The 27,389-nt window shown below is 39.7% G+C and overlaps 1 protein-coding gene across 1 annotated transcript; it reads left to right on the plus strand.

Annotated features, from left to right (window-relative positions):
* The first annotated feature begins 5,799 nt into the window (after nucleotides 1-5,799).
* Nucleotides 5,800-26,601, plus strand: LOC103252892 (glutathione S-transferase C-terminal domain-containing protein-like). The gene is made up of 4 exons (XM_008051481.1): nucleotides 5,800-6,264; nucleotides 7,129-7,596; nucleotides 23,791-24,039; nucleotides 26,491-26,601. Exons 1-4 carry the CDS (start codon nucleotides 5,845-5,847, stop codon nucleotides 26,599-26,601), a joined length of 1,248 nt encoding a protein of 415 aa, XP_008049672.1. The 5' UTR covers nucleotides 5,800-5,844.
* Nucleotides 26,602-27,389: the final 788 nt, after the last annotated feature.

The raw sequence follows: 27,389 nt of genomic DNA on the forward strand, positions 1-27,389 counted from the left end.
CAATGTTTACAAGAGAAAATACAAAAGCTAGCAAGAACTAGTGATGTGACAGTTTTAAACATGGTCATTTAAATACTATGAAAATAAACTGTTTTAATAGCACTACAACTGACTGATTTGCTGTCATATTTAATAAACATTAAACTGTGTGGGTTATTAAAAACTGCCTGATGCATACACTACTGAGAGGATTGCTTTAAGCATACTCATTACTTGTAATTGTGTTTGGGTTATACCTCAGGCCATCATTTTATGAGGTCTAACTTCAAAAATAAGACTGAAAAAGTCAATGATATTTCAGAATCGTTTCATCAGTTTTATTTATTTATTTATATACACTTTTGTGTGTTTACTTGGCTGAAACTTGAATTTCTGCAGTAGTGGGCCCAAGTTTTTTTGTGTTATTTTTAGTAAGTGTTTTACTTTGTGGCTTTTGTATCATTACCTGGGTTTTTAAAATAAGAACAAATATTGAGTATGCAAATAGCCTTTCTAATATTAAGCTACAGTTTAACAGACTTAGAAACTCACAAATTCTGGATCTAGCCAATTAACACATCTGTAGTATACACAGTTCCCTAGTTTTTATCCTCAAATATTTAAAGTAGCCTACAGAATTCTGCTAAATTAGTACTTGGATGTAGGGATTTAAACAATTTAAATCATTACAAGTACTGGTATTGTTTGCTGTGATAATTCAGTCATTTTATTTCAAGCTTGCTGATATTAATTTCTGACATGTTAACCTTTCATGCTGTGAATGCCTGTTAATTATGAGGTCACAATAGGAAATTTGAGTTTTGTTCTAAGTGTCCTTGGGAGCCCCCACGTTTTTGAAGGATCACTCTGATTATTGTTGGAGAATAGACTGTTGTGTGGAAAGTAGAGAAAAATAGTTAACAGACTTTTGCAGTAGTCCTTGTAAGCGCTCATGATGACTTCGATTAAAGTGATGGTGATAGAGGTTCTAGGGATTAGTATATTTTTCAAAGGTAGAGATGGCAGAGTATGAAAAAGAGGGGGGAGTTCAGTGAGACTTCAGAGTTTTTGGCCTGAGCATCTAGATGAATGGGTGTTGTCATTTTACCAAGAAGAGGGGAGCACTAAGGGAAGGGAATGAGTGTAGATTGAGAAGAGGGCAAAGCATGGAGCCATGAGCCACTGTGAAGTATCCAGTAAAAGAATCAAGAAGGGACTGCCAAAGAAGTTACGTGCTGAGACTTGTCAAATAACCCAGCCTTCAGGATGGAAGTTTTCATCAAGGATTACTAAGTCTAGCATACTTGCTTAGAATAACATAATTCCTGATAATATTCACTTTGGTAAAGTTGTTGCTGTAATACGATTCTAATATGTTTCAGTTGATGAAATTGTAAGTTTATAAAATTCTACTATTTATGTGAGAAAAATACCTATTCCCGAATGTTTAAAAATAAGATCCATTCAATTAATATTTTTGGACTGTATAATTTTCATCCATATAATGGAAATAAAATGTACTTTTAAGGATTGTGAGGATTAGAAATAATGCACAAGTTCTGTGTGCTCAGTACATAGTAGGAAGACATTCAAATGTATGTAATATTTACAATTCTTATTTACCTAACGGTTGAATTCTAGGTATAGAAAGAACTTATTTGAAAAAAAACTCAAATTATTGGTTAATGATTTGCAGTAGTTATGCATTTTTGGGTCTTTATTAGAAATCTATAATTTATCTATTATATAATATACATAATGCGATATTTTTTTACCTGAATTTTTTGCACAAAACTTCCAAATTTTTTTCTTAATTGTATGGCTTAATTTTTTAATACATTTACTGTTGCCCTCATATTCTCTCTCTCTCTCTCAACACACACATACATGCATGGAGTAAAGTAGCACAATGGTTTTGTATTAAAACACTTCTGGAGCTCATTCCCTTTTCATATGCCCTTTTCATATGTGAAATATTTTAATTTATCAAAGCTGAAATATATTCATTAGAAAGAGAATGCAAGAAAGGTCTAAATGTCTACAAATGAAAAAAAATTGAAGATTCTCTGGCAATGAAGCAGATTTTTTCTTTTTTTTTTAACCCATTTATTCCTTCTTTAAGATTCCCAAGCAAATTGGCATGGGAAGGAGAGAGAGACACACTGTATTAGCTCCATTCAGCTCCTAAAGTTTGTGGTTTTGTCTGCTGCCTTCTCACTCCCTCTCAGCAGTGTGACATCTGTCAAAGCTGAGAAAGAGCAAATGATACTACTTATGTGCTTGGGAGGAATGTAATATGGAGTAACATGAGCTGTGCCCCCAGAAGCCCTAGAGAATGGAAGTTGAGTCTATGGTACCTACCTTCTTAAAGTTTATGACATAAAATTAATGAACTAAGGCATTCTCAGACTAGAAAAGGAGAAGATAAAAAGAGGAGAGGTTGCTTTTGCCTATGGTATTTGCAAACTTTGAGCAAAAACTATGTTCTCTTAAAAAAATTAAGACATAGTGCAAGCCAAAAACCACATTTGTACAAGTTTACTAAATATTTAATATTTATTTGGAAAATTACATTAGTACAAAATGGGGAGAAATTGCCCAGGGAGAGTAATTAAGTAACAAGATCATTAAATAACAATTTAATCTCCTAGGACAAAACACCAACATCTGCACTGGGAGAAAAAATATGTTAAGAATCAACAGTAGTTTGCATTTTCTCTCAGGCATCTCATTAATTTTTAGATATCACCATGGGCAGGTTGTTGCTATTCTATTTTGTTGACATTTAGCATTTATTCAGTGCTAACAGTGGGAGGAGTTTATAAAATATGTGTAAAAACCTATTTTCATGATTCTTATGTGCTTTGGAAAGTGGCAAATATAGATGTACTCTAAATTTTTCTTCATATCTTAAGTCTAAAGCTGTAAAAGAGCATGGCATTGGTTCCAGTTTTTAAAAAAGTGTTAGTAGGACTAGTCTCATAATTACTATTTTTTAGACAGCTGGGCAAATGAGGAAATCTGCCCTCTTGAAGTACTTGGAGGTCTTCTTTATATAGTATCTTACTGTCAGGAGAGTGAGTCAAGAGGATTGAGAAATTAATCAATAGATTTTCTAGGGCAACCTCCTCAAAGAGGCAATCAATTCCTAGAAAGTGTGGTTGGTTCTTTTTGCCTTAATATTGCTATAGACCTCACTTTGGCTTTTCTTTGGAACTATAGCATAAAGGTGTTATATTAACAATGAAAATATTTCAAGCATTCTATTCAACTTTGTAAAAAGTAAGAAAATACTTTGTGAATTTCAAACTTTAATAAATACCCTTTAGTATTTTGTTTTAAAATCAACTCTAGATGCCAAACAAGAGTCAAAAAGCTCAGGAAGAAAATGGTATTTGTGGGTAAAAAAGTTGTTGCTTTTAAATTACATAAAATAGTTTCTCCCTGAGTAATCTTTTAAAGAAGTAATAAATAACAATGCATATATATTATGTTTTCATAAAAGAAATACAAAGCAGTAGTGATTATTTCCATTATCAAGGAACTTTTTAAGATGGGATTTTACTAACTTTACTCTTGTTGCAATGGATAATAGATTATAGGCTCTTCAATTTAAAAAAGAACCACAAAACGTAAAGAGTGTTTGACTTTGCTTTTAGCAACAGTAAAGGAATTTAGAATATTAAAGAAAATTTAACTGGGCTGGGTAGCATTGCCTATAATCCCAACATTTTGGAAGGCAAGACAGGAGGATTGCTTGAGCCCAGGAGTTCTGAGACTAGACTAGGCAATGCACAGGAAGACCTGTTCTCGACAAAAAACTCTAAAATTTTAGCCAGGAGAGATGACTCATGCCTGTAGTCCCAGCTACTTAGGAAGCAGAGGTAGGAGGACTGCTTGAGTCCAAGAGGTCAAGACTGCAGTGAATTGTGATCGTGATCATGATTGTGCCACTGTACTTCATTCAGCCAGAGTGTTGACAGAGTGAGACCCTGTCTCAAAAAAAAAAAAAAAAAAGAGTACAAAATTTAGTATGTTGAAGATTCCCTAAAATTAAGGGTACACTAACATTTCAAATCCACTTAAACGACAGAGTTGTACGTTTACTTTAAAAAAGATTTTAAAACAATTTTTCCTCTAATACGCTATCTTCCTATTACAATTCCATTGTGAATGCTTTTAAAGAGTGCCATCTAGTGTCAGTTTGGGAATTGTGATTTATCGATTAAATCATTAGGAATTTTGGACCAAAGAAATGTATGAATCAAACAAAAAGTCATGATAATTGATAAAAACCTTAAGGAATATGGCTTGAAAATGCTTGTCAATAAATGGACCTCAAGACTGTGTGTGTTTGCAACTTTAAAATAACCAGTGTGTGTATTCATTTTTCTGTTTGTCAAATACTTGCTTATTACATAAATACATAAAGCAGTGAACAAAAGATTTTTTACTTTCATGGAACATTCTAATTGGGGGAGATAAATATGTAGTATGTTACCCTAATAATAAGTGCTATGGAGAAAAGTAAAGTGTAAGAGGGAATAGAGAGGGTTTTTTTTCAGGTACAATAGGAGTTGGTACTTGCAAATTAGCTTGAGTAACCAGGAAAAGTCTCAGAAGCTGCCACTGAGTAAATACCTGAAGGAAATGAGGCAGTGTTCTAGGTATTGGAAACATCAAGTTCAAACACTCTAAAGTAGGAATGTACCTAGTGTTTCAGAAGAATAACAATCTACTTTGGCTGGAGCAGTGAGCAATGAAGAGGGTTAGTAAGATGAACTCAAGGACATAAACGGAAGATTAGATCAAGGATATCTTTGTAGACCATTGTAGAAACTGAGTTTTCTCTGAGTTAGGATGGGAAGAGGTGGGAGGATTTGAAATGAGTAGTGGGATGATATTACTTCATTTTTAGCAGCATCACTTTGACTACTGTAATGAGATATAGATGAGTGGGAGGTAAAACCGGAAGCAGTCTGTTGCTGTAATTCTGAAGAGGTGATGATGGCTTGGATCACAGTAGAAGCAATGGAAATGTTGTGAAATCATCAGACTCTTGATATGCTTTGAAGATCGAGCCAAAATAAGTTTTTAATGGATTGGTTATGGGGTGTGAAAGTAATTAAGAATTACTCCAGGTTTTTGGCTTGAGCAACTTTTTAGAAAGGATGATGTTCCAGATGTTCCATTAACTGACATGCAGAAGACACGTGAGGAGTAGATTTAGGGTGTGGGAGAGAATAAGGAACTATAGTTTGGACATGATAACTTTGAGGTAACTCAGCTGTCAACATCTAAGTTATGGGAAAATTAAAATATTTTTGTATGATGATACATAGACTCACCAGCTCATTGCTTGCTTTAGGAGAATCCATTTCTCATGAAGAAATGAATATGCCCTCTCTATTTATTGTAAAGTCACAAAACAGAAGCAGTATGGAAGGACCAGCATTGTCAAAATTTCTCAAGGCTATTATCCCCAAACAGCTCGCAGTATTCTTGGTTGATTTCTTATTTCCTGTACTATTTATCTCCTATTCTCACCTACAGTGAGACCCCAGAGGACTTAAATGGAGGTTTCTATTGCAAAGCACTAAAGTATGCTCATTTTAAAGGAGCTGAGTGTTAAATTTCCCCAAAGTCTAGTTATTTAAACAGATTGGAATTTTTTCTTTTGGAAACCATTTTGTCAGTTTTCAGGACCAAATTCTTATAAACATCGTTATCTATCAATTTTTTTTACTAATTTCTTGAACAGGGTTTTAAAACATTCTTTTTTTTTTTTTTAGTTTCTAAATTATTATATTTTAAGGCCTATAATCACTTCATTTTATGCTTTAGGTGACCCAATGAAAGAAGAAAATGAAAGCCTTAAAGAAAAGTCTTACAGAACAAGAATATCTATACCTGGACTTTTCTCACCAAACAGAAGGATCTATCTTTCCTCTTCATACATCTGTAACTTTATTTTTGTTATCATACTGTGACTGCAAAATATTTAAAGTTTGCTTAGTTCTCACCAAAGAAAGTACAGATAGTTCACTAAGAGATGTACTAACCCAGGATGTTGAAATACAATTTATTTCAAAGCAAGAGCTTCCACCAATAGTCCAGAATTGCTGTTTACCTGCGGTAGTAGAACGACCAGACAACTTTTGTAGAGCAGGACTTGCTGTTGTACTAAGACATATAATCCAGAAATCATATGAAGCAGATCCCACAAAAAAGGAAATTTTGGAACTTCTTGGTTTTAAAAAGACTTGCTTGAAAGCCTGTGCTGAAGTAAGTATAATGTCTCTTTTCTGCTATTTCAAGCCACAAAGGAATACATATTTACCTGAACCCATTTTAACTTCCTGTTAGGAATAAGAATTCATTTATTTAACCAGTGAAATAGTTAAAATAGCCCTTCATGTGTGCCAATATTTCAGTGCAGTTTTGAAAAATAAGAATTTAAGATTTAATTTATGAAGTTTAAAGACTTTTTAGAGAATAACTCCTCTTTTTTATTCTTTATTTTTGTTTCATTGAGGATTTTTTTTTTTTTTTTTTTTGAGTTAGAGTCTCACTTTTGTCACCCAGGCTGGAGTGCAGTGGCACGCTACTGGTCACTGCATCCTCAACCTGCTGGGCTTAGGCACTTCTTCCACCTCAGCCTTCCAGGTAGCTGCCACCACGCCCCTGCTAGTTTGTGTGTGTGTGTGATTTATTGTAGAGACGGGGGTCTCACCAAGTTGCCCAGGCTGGTCTCGAACCCCTGGGCTCAGGCAATCCTCTCGCTTTGGCCTCCCAAAATGCTGGGATTACAGGCTGAGCTCATTGAGGATTTTTAAGGGGAATGTTTACATATAAGAAGTTCAAATAGCAAAACTTTGGAAGCCCTGCTTATTTTGGCAGGGATAGACTAAGGAAGGTATATTTTAAAGGCTTTTTTATTCAGTAAGAGGAGGGAACAGGAACGCTAAACCTCCATTGCTTAATGTTTTTACTTCTGAAGCACTGTAAAATGTCTCTTGAAGTAGCATAAAAACCTAGCCCAGGGATGGTTTAGCCCATGACTTTTTTCCCAATAAGACAATTATTTTTATTCAAGGTATGTGGAAAGTAAATAATTGTTTCATTTCTTTTTTTGGTTTTGTTTCGTAGGTTAGTCAATGGACCAGGTTATGTGAACTCACCATTCCTTTGGCTATTGAGAATTTTCTCAGAGAGTCTTCTGACCAGCTCCCAACTATCCCTGTAGAAATACTACAGCTAGAGAAAAAGCTTAATGAGCCTGTTAGAGTGCATAATGATGATAAACTCCGCAGGCAGAAGCTGAAACAACAGAAGGCCACTGGCATTGGGCCTCCCTTTACTAAAGGAAAAGCAAAGAGCAAGGTCTCTACACAGGAAACATCTGAAGAGTTCGACTGTTCATCCAAGAATCTGGAACTGAAAGTGGCATTCTCAAAGCTCACAGTGCAGGAAGAACCAGCTACTACCAACAGGGAACCTTCTCACATCAGAAAAGCCAAAGTATCTGACCTTCCACCTCTGGAGCATGTGTTTGCAGAAGGGCTTTACTTCACTTTGGCGGATATTGTGCTCTTGCCCTGTATCCATCATTTTTTGGTAAGTTTTCTATCTGAACTGTATACATTACTGTGAGTTTCAGCCTATGAAATTGTCTATGTTTGAATTCCAATTCCACTTCTTACTATCATTATGCTCCTAGACAAATTATTAATATGTCTCCATTTTCTTATCTGTAAAATAGAGATAATAATAGTACCTGTATAATAGGATTAGAGGAACAAATGAAAATTTGTGTGAAGTATGGAGAACAGGGCTTGGCACACAGAATGCTCAAATGTTAGTAATTTATTATGATTAATTTTGAGTTGCTAAAATATTAGCAATTGTTATTATTAATTTTAAATTGCTGCTGTGATTAATTTCTAATATTAGAGGGTCAGGTATATTAAAAAACCTAAAAAATAACAAATCTTCTCTGCTATATTTTATAATTACTAATCACTTTAAATATTAATCTCATGTTAGGTATTATCAAATCAGAAGTATTTTATTCTCAGCTGTGTGTGTCTTTGTTCTCGATAAGATTAAAGTTGCTGGCTATACTATTGTATGCTGTGGGAGAAATAGATGGAAAGTTTTCTGGATAGGGAGATCTCTTGATTTCTGTGTGTGTGTGTGCATGTGTGTGTGTGTGTGTAGTGTTTTGGATTGATTTTTATTATATATATGTATTGATTGCACGTGCATATTGATTGTGTGTGCATATATATGAAGTGCCAAGAAAAGTATACACATTTTAAGAAAGGAAAAACTGTATTAAAACTGTAATGCTCAATATATACTGATGATAAAAGATGAATACAAGTCACATTTAACTTCTGCAATTACAAGAAGTGCTCAAAGTAGTTACCATCAGCGTCCAGACACTTCTGATTACAGTGAACTAAAAGTAATACATAGATGACATCTCTTAAAGTGTGAATTTTTTTTTGGCACCCTGGTATATATAGTGTTTTCCATTGATTTTATATATACTATATTTCCTTTATGGGGGATAAAGAACAGAGTGAAAATAATATCAGAGTGAACATGGGAAACTTAGCTCTGCATCCTTCCAATTGGTTTTAAAGAGCTTCATTTTTGCTTTGAAATATTTCACCTTTTCCCTACTAAGGAATTAGATATCAGATTTCATTCTCATTATATATCACCAACACTTCAGGTATCTCTACTGACAGATGAGAAGAGACATTTAATGAAAATCTATATATTTGGAGGTCAGGGCTTCACTAATAAATTAGGTAGTATTGATCAATTTTCTTAAAGAACATTTCTCTTTTCCTCAAAATTGAAACAAGACAAGATTGGCAACAAAGACAATGTAAAGAAAAAAAGAGAGAGAGAGAGAGATTCAGGAATTGTTTAGATGTGGATCGGAATTTTAAATGTCAAGTGTCATATTTATTCATAGTGTTCACAAAACTGATTGGGGAGAAGACACTGATTTTTAAATTTTTTCCTAGTCAAATGATTTCTAGACTGTCTTATCCCTGACCCCTCCCTTCTATTACCAACAAGTCATTAGAGCAGTCATTTGATGAATTTTTAATACTTGTTCTTCTTGGCTTTTTTGATAGCTATGTGTATAATTTTATAAGAATTTAAAGTGGCACATCTACTCACTCATTGGAGAAATTTATTGAAAGCCTGCTATATTGTCAGCCACTGGCATAGGCACTAGGAAAACAGTGATGAATAAGACAAATAAACTCCCAGCCCTCATGGTGTTAATATTTCGGTAGTGGAAGATATAAATGAACAAGTAAACAAATAAATAATATTTATATAAAATAATGGTAAGTGCTACAAAGAAAATAAAATAAGCTGATGAAAAAAACTTGAGTGTTTAATTTCAAACTCAACAAAAAATTGGATTCACCTGCATTAAGATGATTGTTTAGGTCGTTATTCAGAGGACCAGCTTCTTTTCAGCTGTTTTGCATCTGGTTTTAGCTGAATTTAAATACTATTTACATGATTAGGATTAATTGAGGCCAAAGTATTCCTCATTGAGAGGAGACTTTCCCCCTTGAATCAGGTTGGACATCTACCTCATTGCCACATACTGAGTAAATCTATCTAATAATACTGAGAAACTTTGTTTTATCTCAGTTTATAATGAGGGAAAGCCTGTATACTTAGTCTATTCTATTTCATGTATCATATAAAGTCCAATAAGTATTAAGTTTTTTTATATAATATGTAAATTACTTCTCAATATATTTTTCTTTGTATTTTTCCTGGATCTACACATTTTCTTTTGAGAATTCATCTTTCTTTGCCAAAGGCTTGATGTTATTTGTTATATTTTTCTCCTTTAGGTCATCTTGAGTAAGGAAGCATTTTAGTTCATGCAGTGGCTATGTTGCCAAGCCGTTGGGCTTGCATTAACACACACTGAGGTGAATAGAGTAGCAGTATAAATGATCACAATCAGGATCAAGTTCACAATGAGTAATCAAGGTCAAGTTACTAGGTTTGGTTCAGAAGCATATAAAACTGAACCTATAAGCAGACTATTTAGCCACAGGAATTAGGTCAATGGCATAAAAGGACAGAGTCAATTCTGCTAACATTAGGACTAGGGAAAATATCCAGTTCTACAAAACAGAATAAAGCAAAGGATGCAAGACGTGTAGAGTGGCTGAGGTGTTATGTCTAAAGCAGCTTCAAACTGTTCCTTTTCAGTAGATGCTGTATTACTTTGTAAAATTAGCCCCTGATGGCCCAGGACCTCTTCATGGAAGGGGCCTAAAGATACCTTCTCCTCTGAAAAGTTTTAGAAACAGATTTAAAAGGAATAAATTAATAAATAAAAACATTTTCCCCCTCTTTTGTTTGCTAGAATCTTCTAGTAGATAATATATCAAGCATATGGGAGAAGTAGCAATGAATTGTTCTACTAGGGAAAAATGCTGCTGCTCTGATACCACAAAAGTGTGTTATTTTTTCCATTGCTACTAGTAAACAGGCACACTTTAGAACTACTTAAAAGATTATTCTACTCCTATAAAACAGATTGCCATTTTATAAAATCTTTTTGTAATTTGAATATTTCTACATTTTAACTTCTTTTTTTTTTTGAGTTGGAGTCTCATTCTGTCGCCCAGACGAGTGCAGTGGCCGCTCCCGGCCACCGCAGCCTCCATCTGCTAGGCTCCGGCGATCCTTCCGCTTCAGCCTTCCGAGTAGCCGGAATTACAGGCACGCGCTACCAAGCCCGGCTAATTTTTTTATTTTATTGTAGAGATGAGGTCTCACCTGCCCAGGCGGGTCCCAAACCCGTGGGCTCAGGCAATCCACTCACCTCAGCCTCCCAAAGGCGCGAAACCTGTGGGCTCAGGCAATCCACTCACCTCAGCCTCCCAAAGGCGCGGGATTACAGGCCGAGCCGCCAACCCCGGCTTACATTTTAACTTCTAATGCTTTGAATTGAATGTTTAAAAAAAATACACATCTTTATTAGCTAAAGTAAAATAGTTTCACTTTTAGAAATTGATTAAACACCTTTTTTAGTGTCTCCATTGACATAAAATTGGGAATAAAATAGGGATCTCACTATTTGCTGGCATATTGTAAAAATGATGGATGCCACTTATTTAGTAGTAAATTTGTATTTTCTATGTCCTCTCCTATGCATTAGGTCGAGTTTTTAGGTTTCACCCACTAGTTCTAATTTGTAAGTAAAAAAAATAGAGAACTAGGATTATATTTCCATTTAGATAGGTTGTTTTCTGTTTTTTCCCTGTTTATATTGTTCTCCTAAACATCTGTGTGTTATGACATGTATTCGAAAAAGTAGGCATGACTAAGGAAATAAGAAATAATAAGGACATACTATTTTATGTAATAGTGACTGGAAAGGAATGCAGAGGAGGAATATTTTGGATAATTGTAACATCTTGCTACTCTTTTTATTCAGACAAATATTTCTGCTCCTCATCACAATTAACGGCAAAGTCACTAGGATTTTATGTTGTGCTTTGGTAGCAATAAATTTTTCCCCATTGTTTTAAGAATAAATTATGTTTATTTTCTTATCCTTGAAGAACTTTGTGATATTTATAATGTCTTTGATCTTATGAGAAGGTGACTTTTTTTTGGTAATTATTTCTCTGGAAGAAAATTAATTTTTATTTCACACAGTTTTTATTAGCCACTTCCTTAAATATATTTTCTTGAGTATAGTGAATGTGTTCAGCTCCTCCTGAGCTATCTGAATGTTAGAGTGTCCTGGCTAAATGGTGTGATTTGTCATGTAGAGTAAAACTCTTCAATTTCTTTTAAACATGAATTATTGTTATATAATCACAACTTATTTTCAAAAGGAAGGAAAGATGACATAAGCATCAAACAAATAAGAATAACTAAAAAGGAGAGGGAATGTGAAGAAAAGAGTATTTCTGATTTGATTAATTTATCATTTCTTAAGTTCAGTTCCCTTAGTACCTAATCTATTTCTAGACAATTAAGAATTTTGGAGAGAATTATAAACTTTTTGGGTCCCAAGAATCATGTAGACAGTGTTTTTTAATCTTTTTAACTTTAACTCACAGTAAATACAGTCGCCCTCCATGTCTGTAGATTCTACTTCCATGCATGCAACCAACCACAGATTGAAAATATTTGGAAAGAATAATTGCACTGTCCTGAACATGTATATATTCGAGAGGATGTTCATAGGTTATAAGCAAATACTAACCCATTTTATATCAAGGACTTGAGTATTCACAGATTTTGGACCCAATACCCATGGATCCTGAGAGATGACTATAATATATTTTACAAAGTGAATAAGTATATAAATAAATGTACATCTTTATACTATATACAGAAAACTTATTACATAATACATACTCTGATATTTTCCGTTTCATTTTTTAAATGCATACATTGTTGATTTTACAACCTCCTAATGTGTCATAAAAAGCAGTCTGAAACTACTAATTTAGGGGCTTATTCTCTGAAGGTATTAAATGGATTCTTGAACATTTGTTCATTTACTCAACAGAATATTATTTGCAAGATAGTATTTAAGTGTTTGCAGTATTTAAAGAGATGTAGATATAGCCCTTGCTCTTATAACTAATTACTTGTACTTATTTAACCAGAAAGTCCACTTAAAATACAGTAAAATATATATACATATTCATTTTCTGTCCTTTCTATCTTATGCTTTGCTAATATTACTAGATATATTTGTAGAGATTTTCTGTGACTTGACCTTTTTTTACTTACCTATCTGTCCATGATCATAAATCATAATCTGTTTGTGACAATATAACAGTTTTCATGGAAACAATATTTAGTGCCTCTCAAAGAAGTAAGAACATTCTAATTTTTAAAGAAAGAAAGTTTGGTAATAGTTTTAGGGAGAAAGCTTCTGACCAAGAAAAACAAAAATATATGAATTTGTATCAGGAGGAATGGTTTCAAATTTCTCTAATTTAAATAAGCAAAAGTCTTACTTTAAGTGCTGCTTTATAAAAAAAAATCCTTTGAATGGTGCTAGTTATCTTTTTCAGTTCTAAATATTTATAATTTTCTCTTTCATCTCTTTGCTATTTTACTTTAGTGAAATGTTCTCCTTACCTTACAGTAACGTTTGGAGATACCGAAAAAGGCATAGGACAAAGGGCTGGTATAAACCAAGTGTTTACTGGGGGAGAAACTCCCGGGCGAGGTCCTGTGGTCTGGAAAGATGGGCTAGGGGAGTCATGCCCAAGGAGAGGCAGGCTTGGGTTTTTAAGGGTGCTGTAACTGGGGAGGGTTTTGGGGGTAGCAGTGAAGCAGGGAGACAAGTTGCATCTGGCGTGGGTTGGAAAGTTTCTGTCTGGCCCTTTTCAGCAGCTGCCAGCGGGTTCCAGTAAGCTGGTATGTGGTTTGTGGGTTTAGGGTGGAGAGGTACATAGGTGATCCGTGGGTGGAGGGGCAGATAGGGGAAGGTGAGTGCTGCTTCTCCCCAAGCATAGCATCCCGACCTCTTTGGTATAAGGGGTGTTAACTCAATCTGGCTGCTTCAAGCTGAAAGGGGGCGTAGTTTTAGGGGAGGCCGGGATGGGGTGGCTCGGAGGGAAGTGGGGCATACGGATAGGGGTGCAGGAGTAGCTGATTGACTGCGATGCAAGAAATTTCCTTCATGCAAGACTGCAAAAAATTAAACAGACAGGGTGCAACCATAAGTAAAAGACAGATAAGTAGAACAGGTCTCAAGAATGGCAGGACCCATTAGATGATGCCCGAGTTCCACCAAGCAGAGAAAGGCGATTCTGTGGTGTTTTTTTGGCAAAGTTCGTCTCCCAGCTTTCGGAGGACATTGACGTTTTCCTCTACCAGCCCTGTTTCATTAATGTAGAAACAGCATTCTTCCTGGAGAAACATGCAGGTTCCACTCTGGCTGGCTGTAAGGAGATCAAGGGCCCTGCGGTTTTGTAAAGTAACCCGGGCTAGAGTGGTTATTTGCCATTGCAGGGATGCCAGGGAGCTTGCGGATGCTTCCAGGGCGGCTTGGAGCCTTTCTTCTAGATTTGGGGAAGAAAGGAGGCTGTGTCCCAGTGCTCCCCCGCCCAGCCCTCTAGCTACCAAGGACATGGCAAACATGAGACCGAGCATGAGGGGGAGAAATGCCACACAGTGGACGCAGCGGAGAGTGAGAAAGGCTTTGAATAAGATTTCTTCAGAATAGAATGTAAGCTGCGGCACAAGCGTTACTGGATAGCAACAAGGGTAAGAATTATTGATAGATTTGAAGAGGGTGCCATTACACCAAAAGAACCCAGCCCTTGGAGCAGATAGAGCAGATGGCACAGGTCTGGAGATGTTGCACATGCAGGAGCTGCCATAACAGGTATTAGAGAGGTTACTGAGGGGCCAGAACAAAGGAATTCCAGGGATAGGAGGAGGCTGGTTGACTGGCCCACTGGAGGCATTGAACAATTGTGTGACAGGAACTGCTGTTAAAGGGGAGCGGTTTAGAGTGGCGCAAAGGAAGCATTTACATTCCCAACCGAAGAGTGGTTGAGTAATGAGATGTCTTCTTGTATTAGACGGAGCCAAGAGAACGGAGAAGGGTGGTCAGCACTCGGCGGGGGGAGGAGTTGGTTAGCCAAAGAAGTTTCTGTGTCTGCAGTAAGGCTGGGAAGTTTGTTAGGGGGAGGAAAAACAAGGCAGTATGTTCGGAAAATGCGGAGTTTTCCTGATGGTTTGGAGTTTAGCCAGACATTATAAACAACTCCCTGGACTCCCTGCACCCACCTGGGGTGCCAGGGATCAGAGGTGGTGAAACGGATTAGTTTTCCTGGGTGGGTGAGAGGGTAGACCTTGTGCAATTTGCACCAATTATATGCACAACCCCCATATGTCTGAGGCCACTGGTTATATTTGGCATTAGTTTGGTCATATTGGAAATAGAAGACCGGGGTTGGGGTTGCACCCAGGCTGATGGAGTTCATGCTGCCTATTGAGATGTCGATGGTGACTGGTGCCTGGCACCCCCAGGGCTGGCACAGTCCAGTGCCCACAACCTGAGTAATGACTTTACCATAAGACTGGGCTGTTTCCTCAACGTAAAACTGCCAGCGGTAGCCATCATCCGGTGGTGTTGTGTGTGAGAGAGGCAGCAGGACTAGAGTGAGTAGCAGGACCCTGGGTGAGGCGAAGACGGGTAGGACCCACCTATTGACATTGCCAAAGGGCCTCTGTGGCCGGGGCCAATTTGAGACGGGAGACATGATACCAGCAGGAATGTCCCAGTAATTTGGCAGCTGTGGGGGTGGTGAGGACCACCGTGAACGGGCCAACCCACCGGGGGGTTAGAGCTTGAGGGGACAGTTGCTTTGAGGGGACAGTTGCTTGAGTAGAACTGAATCCCCCGGTTGGAGGGCCGTACAAACCAGATATGATGGGTTGTCAGGAGTGACCGTGGGAAGGGGTCATTCCACATGCTCCCTTAGCAACTGCCTAAGCAGAGACAAGTAAGGCAAGTAGGAAGCAAGCGGAGGTGGTGAGGAGGGTAGGTTGTGATTGATTAAAAAGGGCCTGCCATACAGCAGTTCAAAAGGGCTGAGACCCGACGGAGCCCTTGGGGCTGCCCTTAACCTGGAGAGGGCGAGTGGGAGGAGGGCAGGCCAGCCGAGTTTTACCTCTAGGGTGAGCTTGGTGAGGTGTGTTTTTAAAATGCTGTTTGCCCTTTCTACCTTACCCGTCGACTGTGGGCAGTAAGGGGTGTGGAGTTTCCAGGTAACTCCCAGGCTAGCAGCCACCTGCTGGACAACTTTGGCGGTGAAGGCAGGTCCGTTGTCCGTCTGGATGTTGGCTGGGAGGCCAAACCTGGGGATGATGTGTTCCAGAAGGACTGTGGCCACGACATCAGCCGTTTCCTTGGCAGTGGGGAAGGCCTCGATCCAGCCTGAAAAGGTATCCACTAGAGTCAGCAAATACCAAAATTTTTTGTGGACAGGCATATGGGTGAAGTCAATTTGCCAGTCCTCGGCTAGGAGGTAGCCCCTCATCTGGTGAGTGGGAATATGGGGGCGCAATCCTCCCTGCGTAGTGATGGCAGAACAGACTGAGCACGCGGTATGAACCTGAGAGATAAGCCTTTTTAAACCCGTTAGATGGAATATAGGAGAGAGAAACCTATACATGGCCTCAGGTCCGATGTGCAGAGAGCGGTGGACTTCTGTCAAAATATTGGGAGGCCTGATTTTGTGGTAGCACAACTCAATTCCCCAGCATGATGCAGTCCTGCTGTGTGACATGGGCCCTCTTATTTAATAGGGACTGCTGCTCCTCAGGGAGGTACTGGGGTTGCAGGGAGGGAGAGAGGAAGAGGACGGGGGATGGACCTGGGTTAGTCCCCTAGCGACAGAGTCTGCCCAGGCATTGCCCTTGGCCACTAGATCCTGTGAGACTTGATGGCCTTGACAGTGGACAATGGCAACTTCCTGTGGGCTCTGCAGGGCCTGGAGTAGTTTAGAAATTAGTTTGGCATTGGTAATGGGTGTGCCCCGAGTCGTGAGGTATCCTCTTTCCTTCCAAATGGCAGCATGGGAATGAGCAATGAGGAAGGCATATCAGGAGTCGGTGTAGATGGTTACCCGCTGCCCTTTAGATAGTTTGAGAGCCCATGTAAGAGCAACAAGCTCCACTTTTTGGGAAGTGGTGCCCACAGGAAGGGGCTGGGCCTCGAGAACAGAGTCAGCAGAGACTATAGCATAGGCCGCCTGCCGGTGGCCTTGTGGGGTACAGATAGAACTACCATCCACTAACAGAGTGAGGTCTGGGGACTGAAGTGGCTGATCTGAGAGTCCGTCCCTGGGCAGAGTCAGGGCCTCCACCACCTCCGGGCAAGAGTGGATAGGCCCTGCATCAGAGTTGGGGAGAGAGAGTAGAGACGCCGGGTTAAGGGGCGGTGAAGGCTTTAGAGTTATCCCCAGGTTGTCCAGGAACAACAAATGGAACTCCTGTGTCCTGGAGGGACCTAGGAGAGAGAGCACCCGATGTCCCAACAGTTCGTGGACTCTGTGAGGGGAGAAGACAGTGATATGATGATGTAAAGAAAGTGTTAAAGCCTCCTTGGTTAGAACAGTGGCCGCTGCTACTGCCTATAGGCAGGGTTGCCACCCCTGAACAGTTTGGAGAGGTAGGCTACCGGGCGGTGGGAGGGGCCCACCAGGTGTGGTAGGACCCCCTCAGCTATTCCATGGTGCTCATCTGTGAACAAATAGAAGGGCTGAGAGGGGTTAGGGAGATACAGCAGTGGTGAAGACAGGAGGGTGTTGCGAAGAGCAACAAATGCCTTGCGAACCTCAGCATTTATGGGCTGCCGCATACAGAGGTTCGGCTAACAGGGCGAAGTTAGGGATCCATTACCTGAAGTACCCCACAAAGCCCAAAAGGACAAGATTTGGTTACCATTTTCTGGGGGTGTCAGCTGCCGTATAGCATGGAGGTGGTCCATTGTCAGGGCCTTAGTGGTGGGAGTAAGGTGGACGCCAAGGTAGATGACTTCAGGTTGTGTGAGCTGGGCTTTCTGGGGGGACACCCGGTATCTCCTAGAGACCAGGAAATTGAGAAGGGCAGCTGTGTGGGGGGGGACAGCTCCTCAGATGGGCTGCAAAGTAAGAGATCATCCACATACTGGATGAGGTGGCTAGGTTGAAGAGGGCAATCAGCTAGGTCAGCTGCGAGAGCCTGGCCAAAGAGGTGGGGGCTGTCCCAGAAGCCCTGTGGCAAGACTGTTCATACAAGTTGTGGTGCCTGTTCTGTGTCCAGGTCCTCCCAGGTGAAAGCTAAAAGGGGGTAAGAGTCTGGGTGTAGGGGGATAGTAAAGAAAGCATCCTTGAGGTCAATGACAGTGAAATGTGTGTCTGTGGTAGTATCCGAGATAAAAGAGTGTAGGGATTAGGGACCACTGGGTGGAGAGGGACTATAGCCTCATTAATGAGACGCAGGTCCTGGACCAAGCAGTAGTCTCCAGAGGGCTTATGGACTGGAAGGATAGGGGTGTTACATGGAGAGTTAACAGGTATGAGGAGGCCCTGAGAAAGCAAGAAAGTGATGATGGTTTTAAGGCCCTTATGATGTGTGGCTGAAATGGGGAACTGGGGTCTAGAAGGGAAGTTAGAGGGGTTTTTGAAAATTATGCAAATCGGGGTGTGGTGTTGGGCTATGACTGGAGTGGAAATGTTCCACACATCGGGGTTGACTAGGTGGGGTAGGAGGGGAGGCAGCAGGTTTGAGCTGGGAAAAACAGAAACTAGAGCAATATTGGCAAGGAGTGGGGCCGCCAATCAAACTGGCAGCATTAAAGTGGCGCCCAGTTGTGAGAGGATATCCCTGCCGAGCAACGGAACGGGGCAGGATGGGACAATAAGGAAGGAGTGACTAAACATCCAATCACTGAGAGAACAAGGTAAAGGCGAAGTTTGAAGGCGGACAGAAGCCTGGCCGTCGATACCAACGACTGAGACCTGGGAAGGAGATAGAGGCCCTGAAAAGGAAGGCAGAACCGAATAGGTAGCCCTCACAAGGAATGAGATTGACTTACCCACTACCTGGAGTAAGACCCTGGGCTTGGCGAGGGTAATTGGGGTCTTCCAGTCCAGGCCTCCTCAGCTTTCAGCCAGTCCAAGCAGCTCATGGAGCAGAGTAGGCAGCTCAGCCACCGCCCCGTGTGGAGGTACCGGGGCTTGGCCAGGCCAAGTGCAATCCAACTTCCAATGGCCCTTTTGTTTGCAGATAGGCATGGCTTACTTGGTGGATGTGGGTTAGGGTACTGCTTGACTCAGTGGCCCTCCTGGCCACACTTGAAACAGGCTCCCGGGGGAGCTTTGTTACCCATCTCCGGACGTCGAGATACCCCCGTACCCTGTTGCATTGGCCTCAGGGCTGCAACCAGGGCACAGGCTTGCGCTTTAGCAACCTGCTAGAGGCACTGCTGCCTAGCGGTTTCTGCATCTTCCTCACGGGCATTAAAAACCTTAAAGGCCATGTTTACCAGGTCACGGACAGGGGTTTGAGGGCCATCCTCTGCCTTCTTTAGCTTTCTGCGGATATCAGGGGCAGATTGCGTAATGAAATGGGTAGCAAGAACAGTAGCCCCGGCAGGATCGTCTGGACTGAGGCAGGTGTGGAGAGTCATAGCCTCAGTGAGGCGATTTAGAAAAACAGCCGGGTTTTCATTTGGGCCTTAGGTTATTTCCCTAAGCTTATCCTAATTCACTACCTTTTGAGATGCCGCCTCAAGTCCTGCCTGAATGCAGCGTATCATGTGATCTCTACGTCTACGTCCTATATGGCCGGCTTGGTAGTCCCAATTGGGGTCCATTGCCGGGACGGCCTCGGCCCCCACTGACTGCGTGTTGTCTGTTAGATGGACTTTATCTGCATACTCCCAAGCAGTGGCCATGATATGATCCCGTTTGTCGGGAGTGAGGGTGGAAGTAGAGATAACATGAATATCATGCCATGTCAGATCATATGCCTGGGTAAGGTAACGGAACTCTTTGGCAAAGGCAGTAGGGTTGGCAGAAAACGACCTCAATCGTTTTTCAATGGCAGATAAGTTGGCCAAGGAAAAAGGGACGTGTGCTCACATAATGCCATCTGGACCTGCAACCTCTCAGAGAGGACAAATGGGCGCAGGAGTAACGGGGTGGGGAGGATGGTCCATATAATGTGAGTGGGTATGTGCACTGACTGGAGAGGGGAGAGAGAGCGGTGGAAGGGGAGAGTCGGAAGATGAAGGAGGAAGATGAGGATAGAGAGAGGGCGGGTTGTATGGAAGTGGGTTGGAAGAAGGAGGAGGAGGATTTGGAGGGCGAGGGTTGGCGCAGCTAAGTCTTCCAGAAGGTCTATGAGGGGGGAAGGCTCTGGATCAGGTGGAAGAGGCTTGTTGTACTTGGGTGGGGGGGCTGGGGCAGGGGAAGGGGAAGGGGGCTTCCCTTTGCCAGCAAGATTTGGGTTGTGGAACAATACTGACACAGGGAAGGATGGGAGCACAGGAGCCAGAAGGCCTGAACATAGGGAATTTCCGACCATTTTCCACTGCATTTGCAGAAATTATCCAAGTCAGTGAGGATGTTAAAATTAATAGTTTCCTCGGGGGGCCATTCGGACCCATTATCCAGTTTATACTGAGGCCAGGCCATAGTACAGAAGTGGACGAGGTATTTGCGACGAATGTCCGGGGTTAATCCTAATTTGTTCAGATTACTGAGAAGACAGCCCAGCGGCGTCTTACAATTAGATTTGGAGGGTTGGTTACCCATGTTGATCTAAATTTCCGGGGCCTGTCTGAGTCTGAAAAGGTGTCTCAATTCAGGCAAAAACTAGCCGGGCAGAGTGAAGGTCAGGATAAACAGGGCGTCCCCAGGATTTATTGCTGACTGGAACCAAGGGCTTTCCCTGGCACAACTGTGACTTCTGATAGGGAGGCCCAGAGGGGGAAAGAGAGACTGACACGGGGGAAACTCACCTCACGAAAGTTTGAGTGGAAGAGTGGGTCGGAGATTTGCAGTTCAGGCTGGAGGCGTCTGGGCAGGAGGTCCCAGAGCCGGGAGGTGAGGCCTGTGTGGCTCAGTCACCTCCCAGGTTTCGGCACCAAGATGTAACGTTTGGAGATACCAAAAAAGGCACAGGACAAAGGGCCAGTATAAACCAAGCGTTTATTGGGGGAGAAACTCCCGGGCAAGGTCCCGTGGTCTAGAAGACTGGCTGGGCAGAGTGAAGGTCAGGATAAACAGGGTGTCCCCAGGATTTATCGCTGACTGGAACCAAGGGCTTTCCCTAGCACAACTGTGACTTCTGATAGGGAGGCCCGGAGGGGGAAAGAGAGACTGACACGGGGGGAGCTCTCGTGCCAGGGAGTTGCGCCCAAGGAGGGGCAGGCTTGGGTTTTTAAGGGTGCTGTAATTGGGGAGGGTATTGGGGGCGGCAGTGAAGCGGGGAGACAAAGCGTCGCATCCGGCATGGGCTGGAAAGTTTGGCTGGCCCTTTTCAGCAGCTGCCAGCAGGTTCCAGTAAGCTGGTATGTGGTTTGTGGGTTTAGGATGGAGGGGCGCATAGGGGATCGGTGGGTGAAGGGGCAGATGGGGGAAGGTGAGTGCTGCTTCTCCCCAGCCTAACACTTACCATGTCATTTTTTAAAAAACATGGTTCTGAAGGGTGTTTTTCACATTATTTTAAAGTAATATTATTTATATTCTGCATAATAATTCATACATTCAGAGAAGATGGTTTTACAAAAAAAAAGAATCTTAGATTACTGTTAAATTAAGAATACAAGCTCTTCATTTCTATACTTCTCCAGTGAGCTGCAAAATTTCCATTGAGATGCCTCAAAATACATCTGACTGTAGACTCTCCAGACAAATTGCAATCATTTTAAAATGTTACATTATTTGTTATGAGAAAGTCAATACTTCAACTTATTTTAGTTCTTTACCCATTAATTACTTTAACTTTCATAAATAAGAATGTAAGGCTTTTAGAGTTTTGACATAGCATGGTCCGTTTAACACTCTATAGACAGTTAAGAACGTATCAGCCGGACTCAGTGGCTCAGCCTGTAATCCCAGTGCTTTGGGTGACTGAGTTAAGTGGATTGCCTGAGGCTACGGATTCGAGACCCACCAGGGCAACTTGGTGAGACCTCATCTCTACAATAAAATCAAAAATTAGCCGGGCGTGGTAGCGCATGCCTGTAGTTCCAGCTACTTAGAAGACTGAGGCGGAAGGCTCGCTAGAGCCCAGCAGGTCAAGGCTGCGGTGACAGGGAGCGTGCCACTGCACTCCAGTCTGGGTGACAGAGTGAGACTCCAACTCAAAAAAAAAAAAAAAAGAACATATCAAGTAAAATGAGACATACAGAGGAATGTATCCTTGACCATGAATTATAGATGAAAAGGATTCCAGATTTGAAATAAATTGATTACAGAGGCATTCATGAAGAGATAAAAAATATACTACCAATGATAGATGATAAACAGTTGAATATATTTTGTGAAATTTCCCCTAATTTTCAGTTGTAGCATTTATAGACATTTACAAATGTTGTCATTGTTGTTTATATTGATTCTTCTTGGAATTATCATATTCTTGTTTTTCTACCGAGGGGTGTTTTCCATTGCATGTATTTACTCATCTACTGAAGGGCATCTTGGTAACTTCCAAGTTTTGGTCATTATGAATAAAGCTGCTATTACCATCTGCATTCAGGTTTTTGTATAGACATACATTTCCAACTCATTTGGGCATGATTGCTGGATTGTGTGGCAAGAATATGTTTGATTTTATAAGAAACTGCCAAACCACCTCTCAAAGTACATTCCCATCATCAGTGACTGAGAGTTCCTATTGTTCCACATTGTCATCATCACTTGATATTACCAGTGTTTTATTTTTGTCATTCTAATAGAGGTGTAATTGTATCTCCTTGTTTTAATTTGTAATTCTGTAATGAAATAATGATGCTGAGCATTTTTTCCTATGCTTAGTTGCCATGTGTATATCTTTTTTGCTCAGATATTTTGCTCATTTTAGAACTGGGTTGTTCATTTTCTTATTGCTGAGTTGCTACAGTTTTTATGTTATAAAATGAATGATAAAAAACTTAGAAAGTATATCACCAAAGAATATAAACAGATGGCAATTAAGTCAATGAAAAGATGCTCAACATCATTAATAACAGAAAAATCACAATGAAATATTACTACACAAGAATGATGAAAACAAAAAAACCTGATAATACCAAGTGTTGACAAGTTATGGAGACACTGAAACCTTCATGGATTGCTAGTGGGAATTGTAAAATTTTGTGGCTACCATGAAGAATAACTTGGCATTTAAAAGTTAAATGTGCAGTTACCATGCATCCTAGCAACTGGACTCTTAAAATATCTACTCCTGCCGGGCTCGGTGGCTCAGCCTGTAATCCCGCGCCTTTGGGAGGCTGAGGTGAGTGGATTGCCTGAGCCCGCGGGTTTGAGACCCGCCTGGGCAGCGAGACCTCATCTCTACAATAAATCAAAAAATCAGCCGGGCGTGGTAGCGCATGCCTGTAATTCCGGCTACTCGGAAGGCTGAGGCGGAAGGGTCGCCGGAACCCAGCAGGTCGAGGCTGCGGTGGCCGGGAGCGGCCACTGCACTCCAGTCTGGGCGACAGAGTGAGACTCCAACTCAAAAAAAAAAAAAAATCTACTCCTAAGGAATGAAAAACATTTCCACACAAGTATCAGTACATGAATATGTATAGCAACATTATTTATAATAGCCAAAAATCAGAAACATGCTTATGTCCATCAACTAGTGAATGGATAAGAGAAATATAGTATTTTCATTTGACTGCTGCTCATAATAAAAAAAAACAAACTATTTATAAATGCAACTACATGGATTAACCTAATAAACATAATGCTGAATGATAAATGACAAACACATTTTATGATTCCATTTTTATGTAATTCTAAAAAAGACAAAATTATTATAAGCATAGAAATCAGATCAGTGTTTGCTGGCAACTGATAGTGGGAGCAAAGATTGACTAAGAATGGTCACAAGGGTGGAGTGACATAAGTGTTCTAGAACCTGATTGTGGTTCTAAGAACAAACTCACTGCTTGAACTGTACACTTAAAATGTGTGAATTTTGTGGTTTGTAAAGTTACCTCAATATGGCTATTATCAACAAAAAACATATAATAATATGTTTTATCCTTTTCCTACCTAGGTAATTATCTGCAATAAATTTTCTGAGAAGTTGGTAGAATTTCCACTGTTAATGTCTTGGTACCAGAGGATTCAGGAAGTGCCAAGAGTAAAAATAGCAGCTTCAAAGTGTGGGATCCAATTTCTCCATTTACCAGATTTGACAACTTCAAATGAACAGCATCCAAACTTAAATGAAGTCCCAGGTGTAGAAGAACAGAATAACCCTTTATTTATAGGTGGACCAAGACCAACTATGACCAAGTTAATGGTACTTAAATTGTTTTGTTAAAATTTTCTTTGAAAAATTCCATGTGATAATGTTGCTGAGAATTCTACTCAACTTGTAATCATTTGTTGACATTATTTTTGCTATAAATTTTATTTGTAGCTATCCTGCATCACTCTGTGCCAATTAATATTTCTGCTAGTGTTTTGCATTTAAGTGAAATATACTTAATTAAAGATTTTTTTAATATTCAGGATATTGTCCAAAGTAGTATCATCCTGGTCAAGTGTATTTTTCTTTTGCAAGATTTTAATCTCGGTCTCTGAGTTTGGGATGACAATTTCAAGTTAAAGAAATATAAGAGCCAGGCTCGGTGGCTCAGCCTGTAATCCCGCGCCTTTGGGAGGCTGAGGTGAGTGGATTGCCTGAGCCTGTGGGTTCGAGACCTGCCTGGGCAGCGAGACCTCATCTCTGCAATAAATTTAAAAAAAACAGCTGGGCGTGGTAGCGCATGCCTGTAATTCCGGCTACTTAAATGAAGGATGAGGCAGAAGGATCGCCAGAGCCCAGCAGGTGGAGGCTGCGGTGGCCAGGAGCGGCCACTGCACTCCAGTCTGGGCAACAGAGTGAGACTCCAACTCAAAAAACAAACAAACAAACAAAAAAGAAATATAAAGATGAATATTTCAATTTACTTTCCAAGGTGTTGTCTAAATTTACAATTTCGAACTTTTTTAAATTTTATTTTTACTTTAATCTTTGATTTTAATGTGTTTACTACATAAGAATACATATGCTTTATTTGTTTTTTCTGTTTGGGACAACACTTTTTCCAATAGTACCAATGTAAAGTTTTCAACAATAAACTTTCTTTTCCTTACTGTTTGAAACAATCTGCAAAAATGTTTTGCTTTTAAGATGGTTACACTATTGAGGGATCTCTGACTCACTTCTTAAGTGGATTTGGAGCCTTTTTAGGAAACAATGAAAATATTCTAAAATTAGAAAATGGTAATGATTGAACAACTATAAATATTCTATTTGAAGATAGAGGATAATTTATGAAATAATTTAAATCCACTGGGAAAATATTTATTATATTTCCATCCTTGGCTTAGGAATTATTTGATTTCTATAGTTAACAGAAATGCACAAGAAGACTTTGGTAGGGGCACAAACTTCTTAACTCTTCAACTAAGCTCTGTAGCCGATAAAATAATAAAACATAATTATATCGTTGATTTTAGAAGTTATCACCTCCTTCCAGCTTTTGATATGTCTTGAATACATAGTTACGCTGTCGAGGGATCTCTGGCTCACCTCTTGAGGGGGTATGGAGCTTCTTTTGGAAACAAAATATTCTGAAATTAGATAGTGGTAATGGTTGAACAACCATGAATAAAAACCACTGAATTGTATGCTGTAAAAGGGTAAATTTTGTGGCCTGTAAACTATATCTCAATATAGTTATATTTTTTTAAAAAGACCTTAAAGTGAGAATGAGCTTAGTGAAATAAGGAATATCAAGGTCAATGTGGCTAGTCTAAAGAAGATAGAAGAAAGGTAGATGATGTCAGAGAAATATGTTTATATTTCTGGAGTCAAATGAGTGCTCTAGATTTTCTAGACCAATAGTTATATCTCTAGTTTTAACAAAAGATTCTTTTTACTATTTCTTTTGGGACTCAAATTCAACTAGTTTTTATGATGGAATATAATCTTATAAACTAACTGATACAGAGGATTTAATGCTGGAGTCTCAAAGAGTTTTCTTTAGAAAAGATTATTTCCGGAGATAAAAATATCTGAAGCATGGACATATACACTGTGGGAGGTGGACTCAGAATGTAATTTGAAGGTATTTTTGAATCTATGACTATGCCATGCCACTGTATGTAGATCAAGTAAATAAAAGTAAATAAATGGGGAAGGAGCTTGAAAATGTTTTAGTGTATTAAAAAGTGGGCCTTATTCATGAAAATGCCGGGAGCTATTTATAAACCAGAGGAATCCTTTTCTAGGAACATTACAAGCACTTGTTAAAGACTAGTGTGAGTGATGTTTTAGGGTGTGTACTGTAAAAATAGCTAATAGTCTGTGGTAGTTTTCATGTATCTAAAGAGAGACCTTGATGAACATGTGCAGTCAGTTTTTTGTTTTTTCTGTGTAGGTTGTTTTTGATAACATTTTTATCTTTGGGTGGCTTTTCTCTTTGATATCTAATATATTTCTAGGTAGCACAGTACTTCTATAATAATAATTTTAATAGCATTACTTTTTATTATCTTAATATAAAATTAATATACAAGGAACTGTGATGTCAAAAAACCAACATGTATTTTTATTTACTTGATAAGTATTTTGGGGAATATCTGATAATTATTACTATTTATGCCTCTCCTTACCAGTATAGAAAATTAAAAATTTAGCCTTCAAGAACATAAGAGGATTATATCATTTATTAATTCGGAAAGAGGCTATTTTCTTTTCTAGGCAAAAGGCATCGAAGTGATGTTTTCTCCCCACCCTTGCCCTACCTGGACCCTTGATTGGAATGGTCTCCCTGCAGCAGTGAACCCAAAGGAAGGTGAGTTTCCTTTTTAAATTTTACTCACAATCTGAATATTCCCTTTAGATCTGTCTTCTATTTCTCTCTTTGGCTTTGTCTAATATTCTGATTACACTATCCATTGAGTTTTTCTTTTTATTTTTATGAATATTTTATATATACACACCACTCAAGTTTAATATTTTCTGCATTTTTCTACATTTGTTTCATCTGTTACTTTTTTTCTTTACTGACACATTTCAAAATGAACCTGGCACCTCTTGCACTTACTCTCTCTTGCTTTCTTACTCTTGTCATGTGATGCCTGCTTCCATTTGCTGTCTCACATGAGTAAAAGATTCTTAAGACCCTCACCAGAAGCAGGTACTGGTGCCATGCTTCTTGTTGCAGCCTGCATAACTGTAAGCCCAATAAACCACTCTTCATTATAAATTACCCAACCTCAGTTTGTTTGTTTTTTAATAGCAACAAGCAAGTGGACTAAGACAAGTAGATTTATTTCTGGGTTCTCCATTCTGTTCCTTTGGTCCATGGGTCAATTTTCATGCCAGTACCATGCTGTTTTGGCCACTGTTTAGCCTTGTAATATATTTGGAAGTTGGGTATTCAGCCTCAATAATGGTTCTATATGAAGTTTAGGACTTTTTAAATATTTCTGTGAAGAATGTCATTTGTATTTTGATAGAGATTACATTAAATCTGTAGATCACTTTTGGTAGTGTGGTCACTTTTACCATATTCATTCTGTATAAATGTGTTTTTCTATTTTTGTGTGTGTGTATCCTCTTCAATATCTTTCATCAGTGTTTCATAGTTTTTCTTA

This window comes from Carlito syrichta, unplaced genomic scaffold (assembly GCF_000164805.1).
Source record: "Carlito syrichta isolate Samal-C Ts95f unplaced genomic scaffold, Tarsius_syrichta-2.0.1 Scaffold176108, whole genome shotgun sequence".
In the NCBI taxonomy this organism is placed as follows: domain Eukaryota; kingdom Metazoa; phylum Chordata; class Mammalia; order Primates; family Tarsiidae; genus Carlito; species Carlito syrichta.

Excerpts from the sequence above, each read along its gene's own strand:
- LOC103252892 (XM_008051481.1), top strand. The coding sequence starts at position 5,845 with ATGAAAGCCTTAAAGAAAAGTCTTACAGAACAAGAATATCTATACCTG. Across the intron at positions 7,597-23,790 it reads CCTGTATCCATCATTTTTTG|GTAATTATCTGCAATAAATT; the intron begins GTAAGTTTTCTA and ends TTTCCTACCTAG. Across the intron at positions 24,040-26,490 it reads CAACTATGACCAAGTTAATG|GCAAAAGGCATCGAAGTGAT; the intron begins GTACTTAAATTG and ends TTTCTTTTCTAG.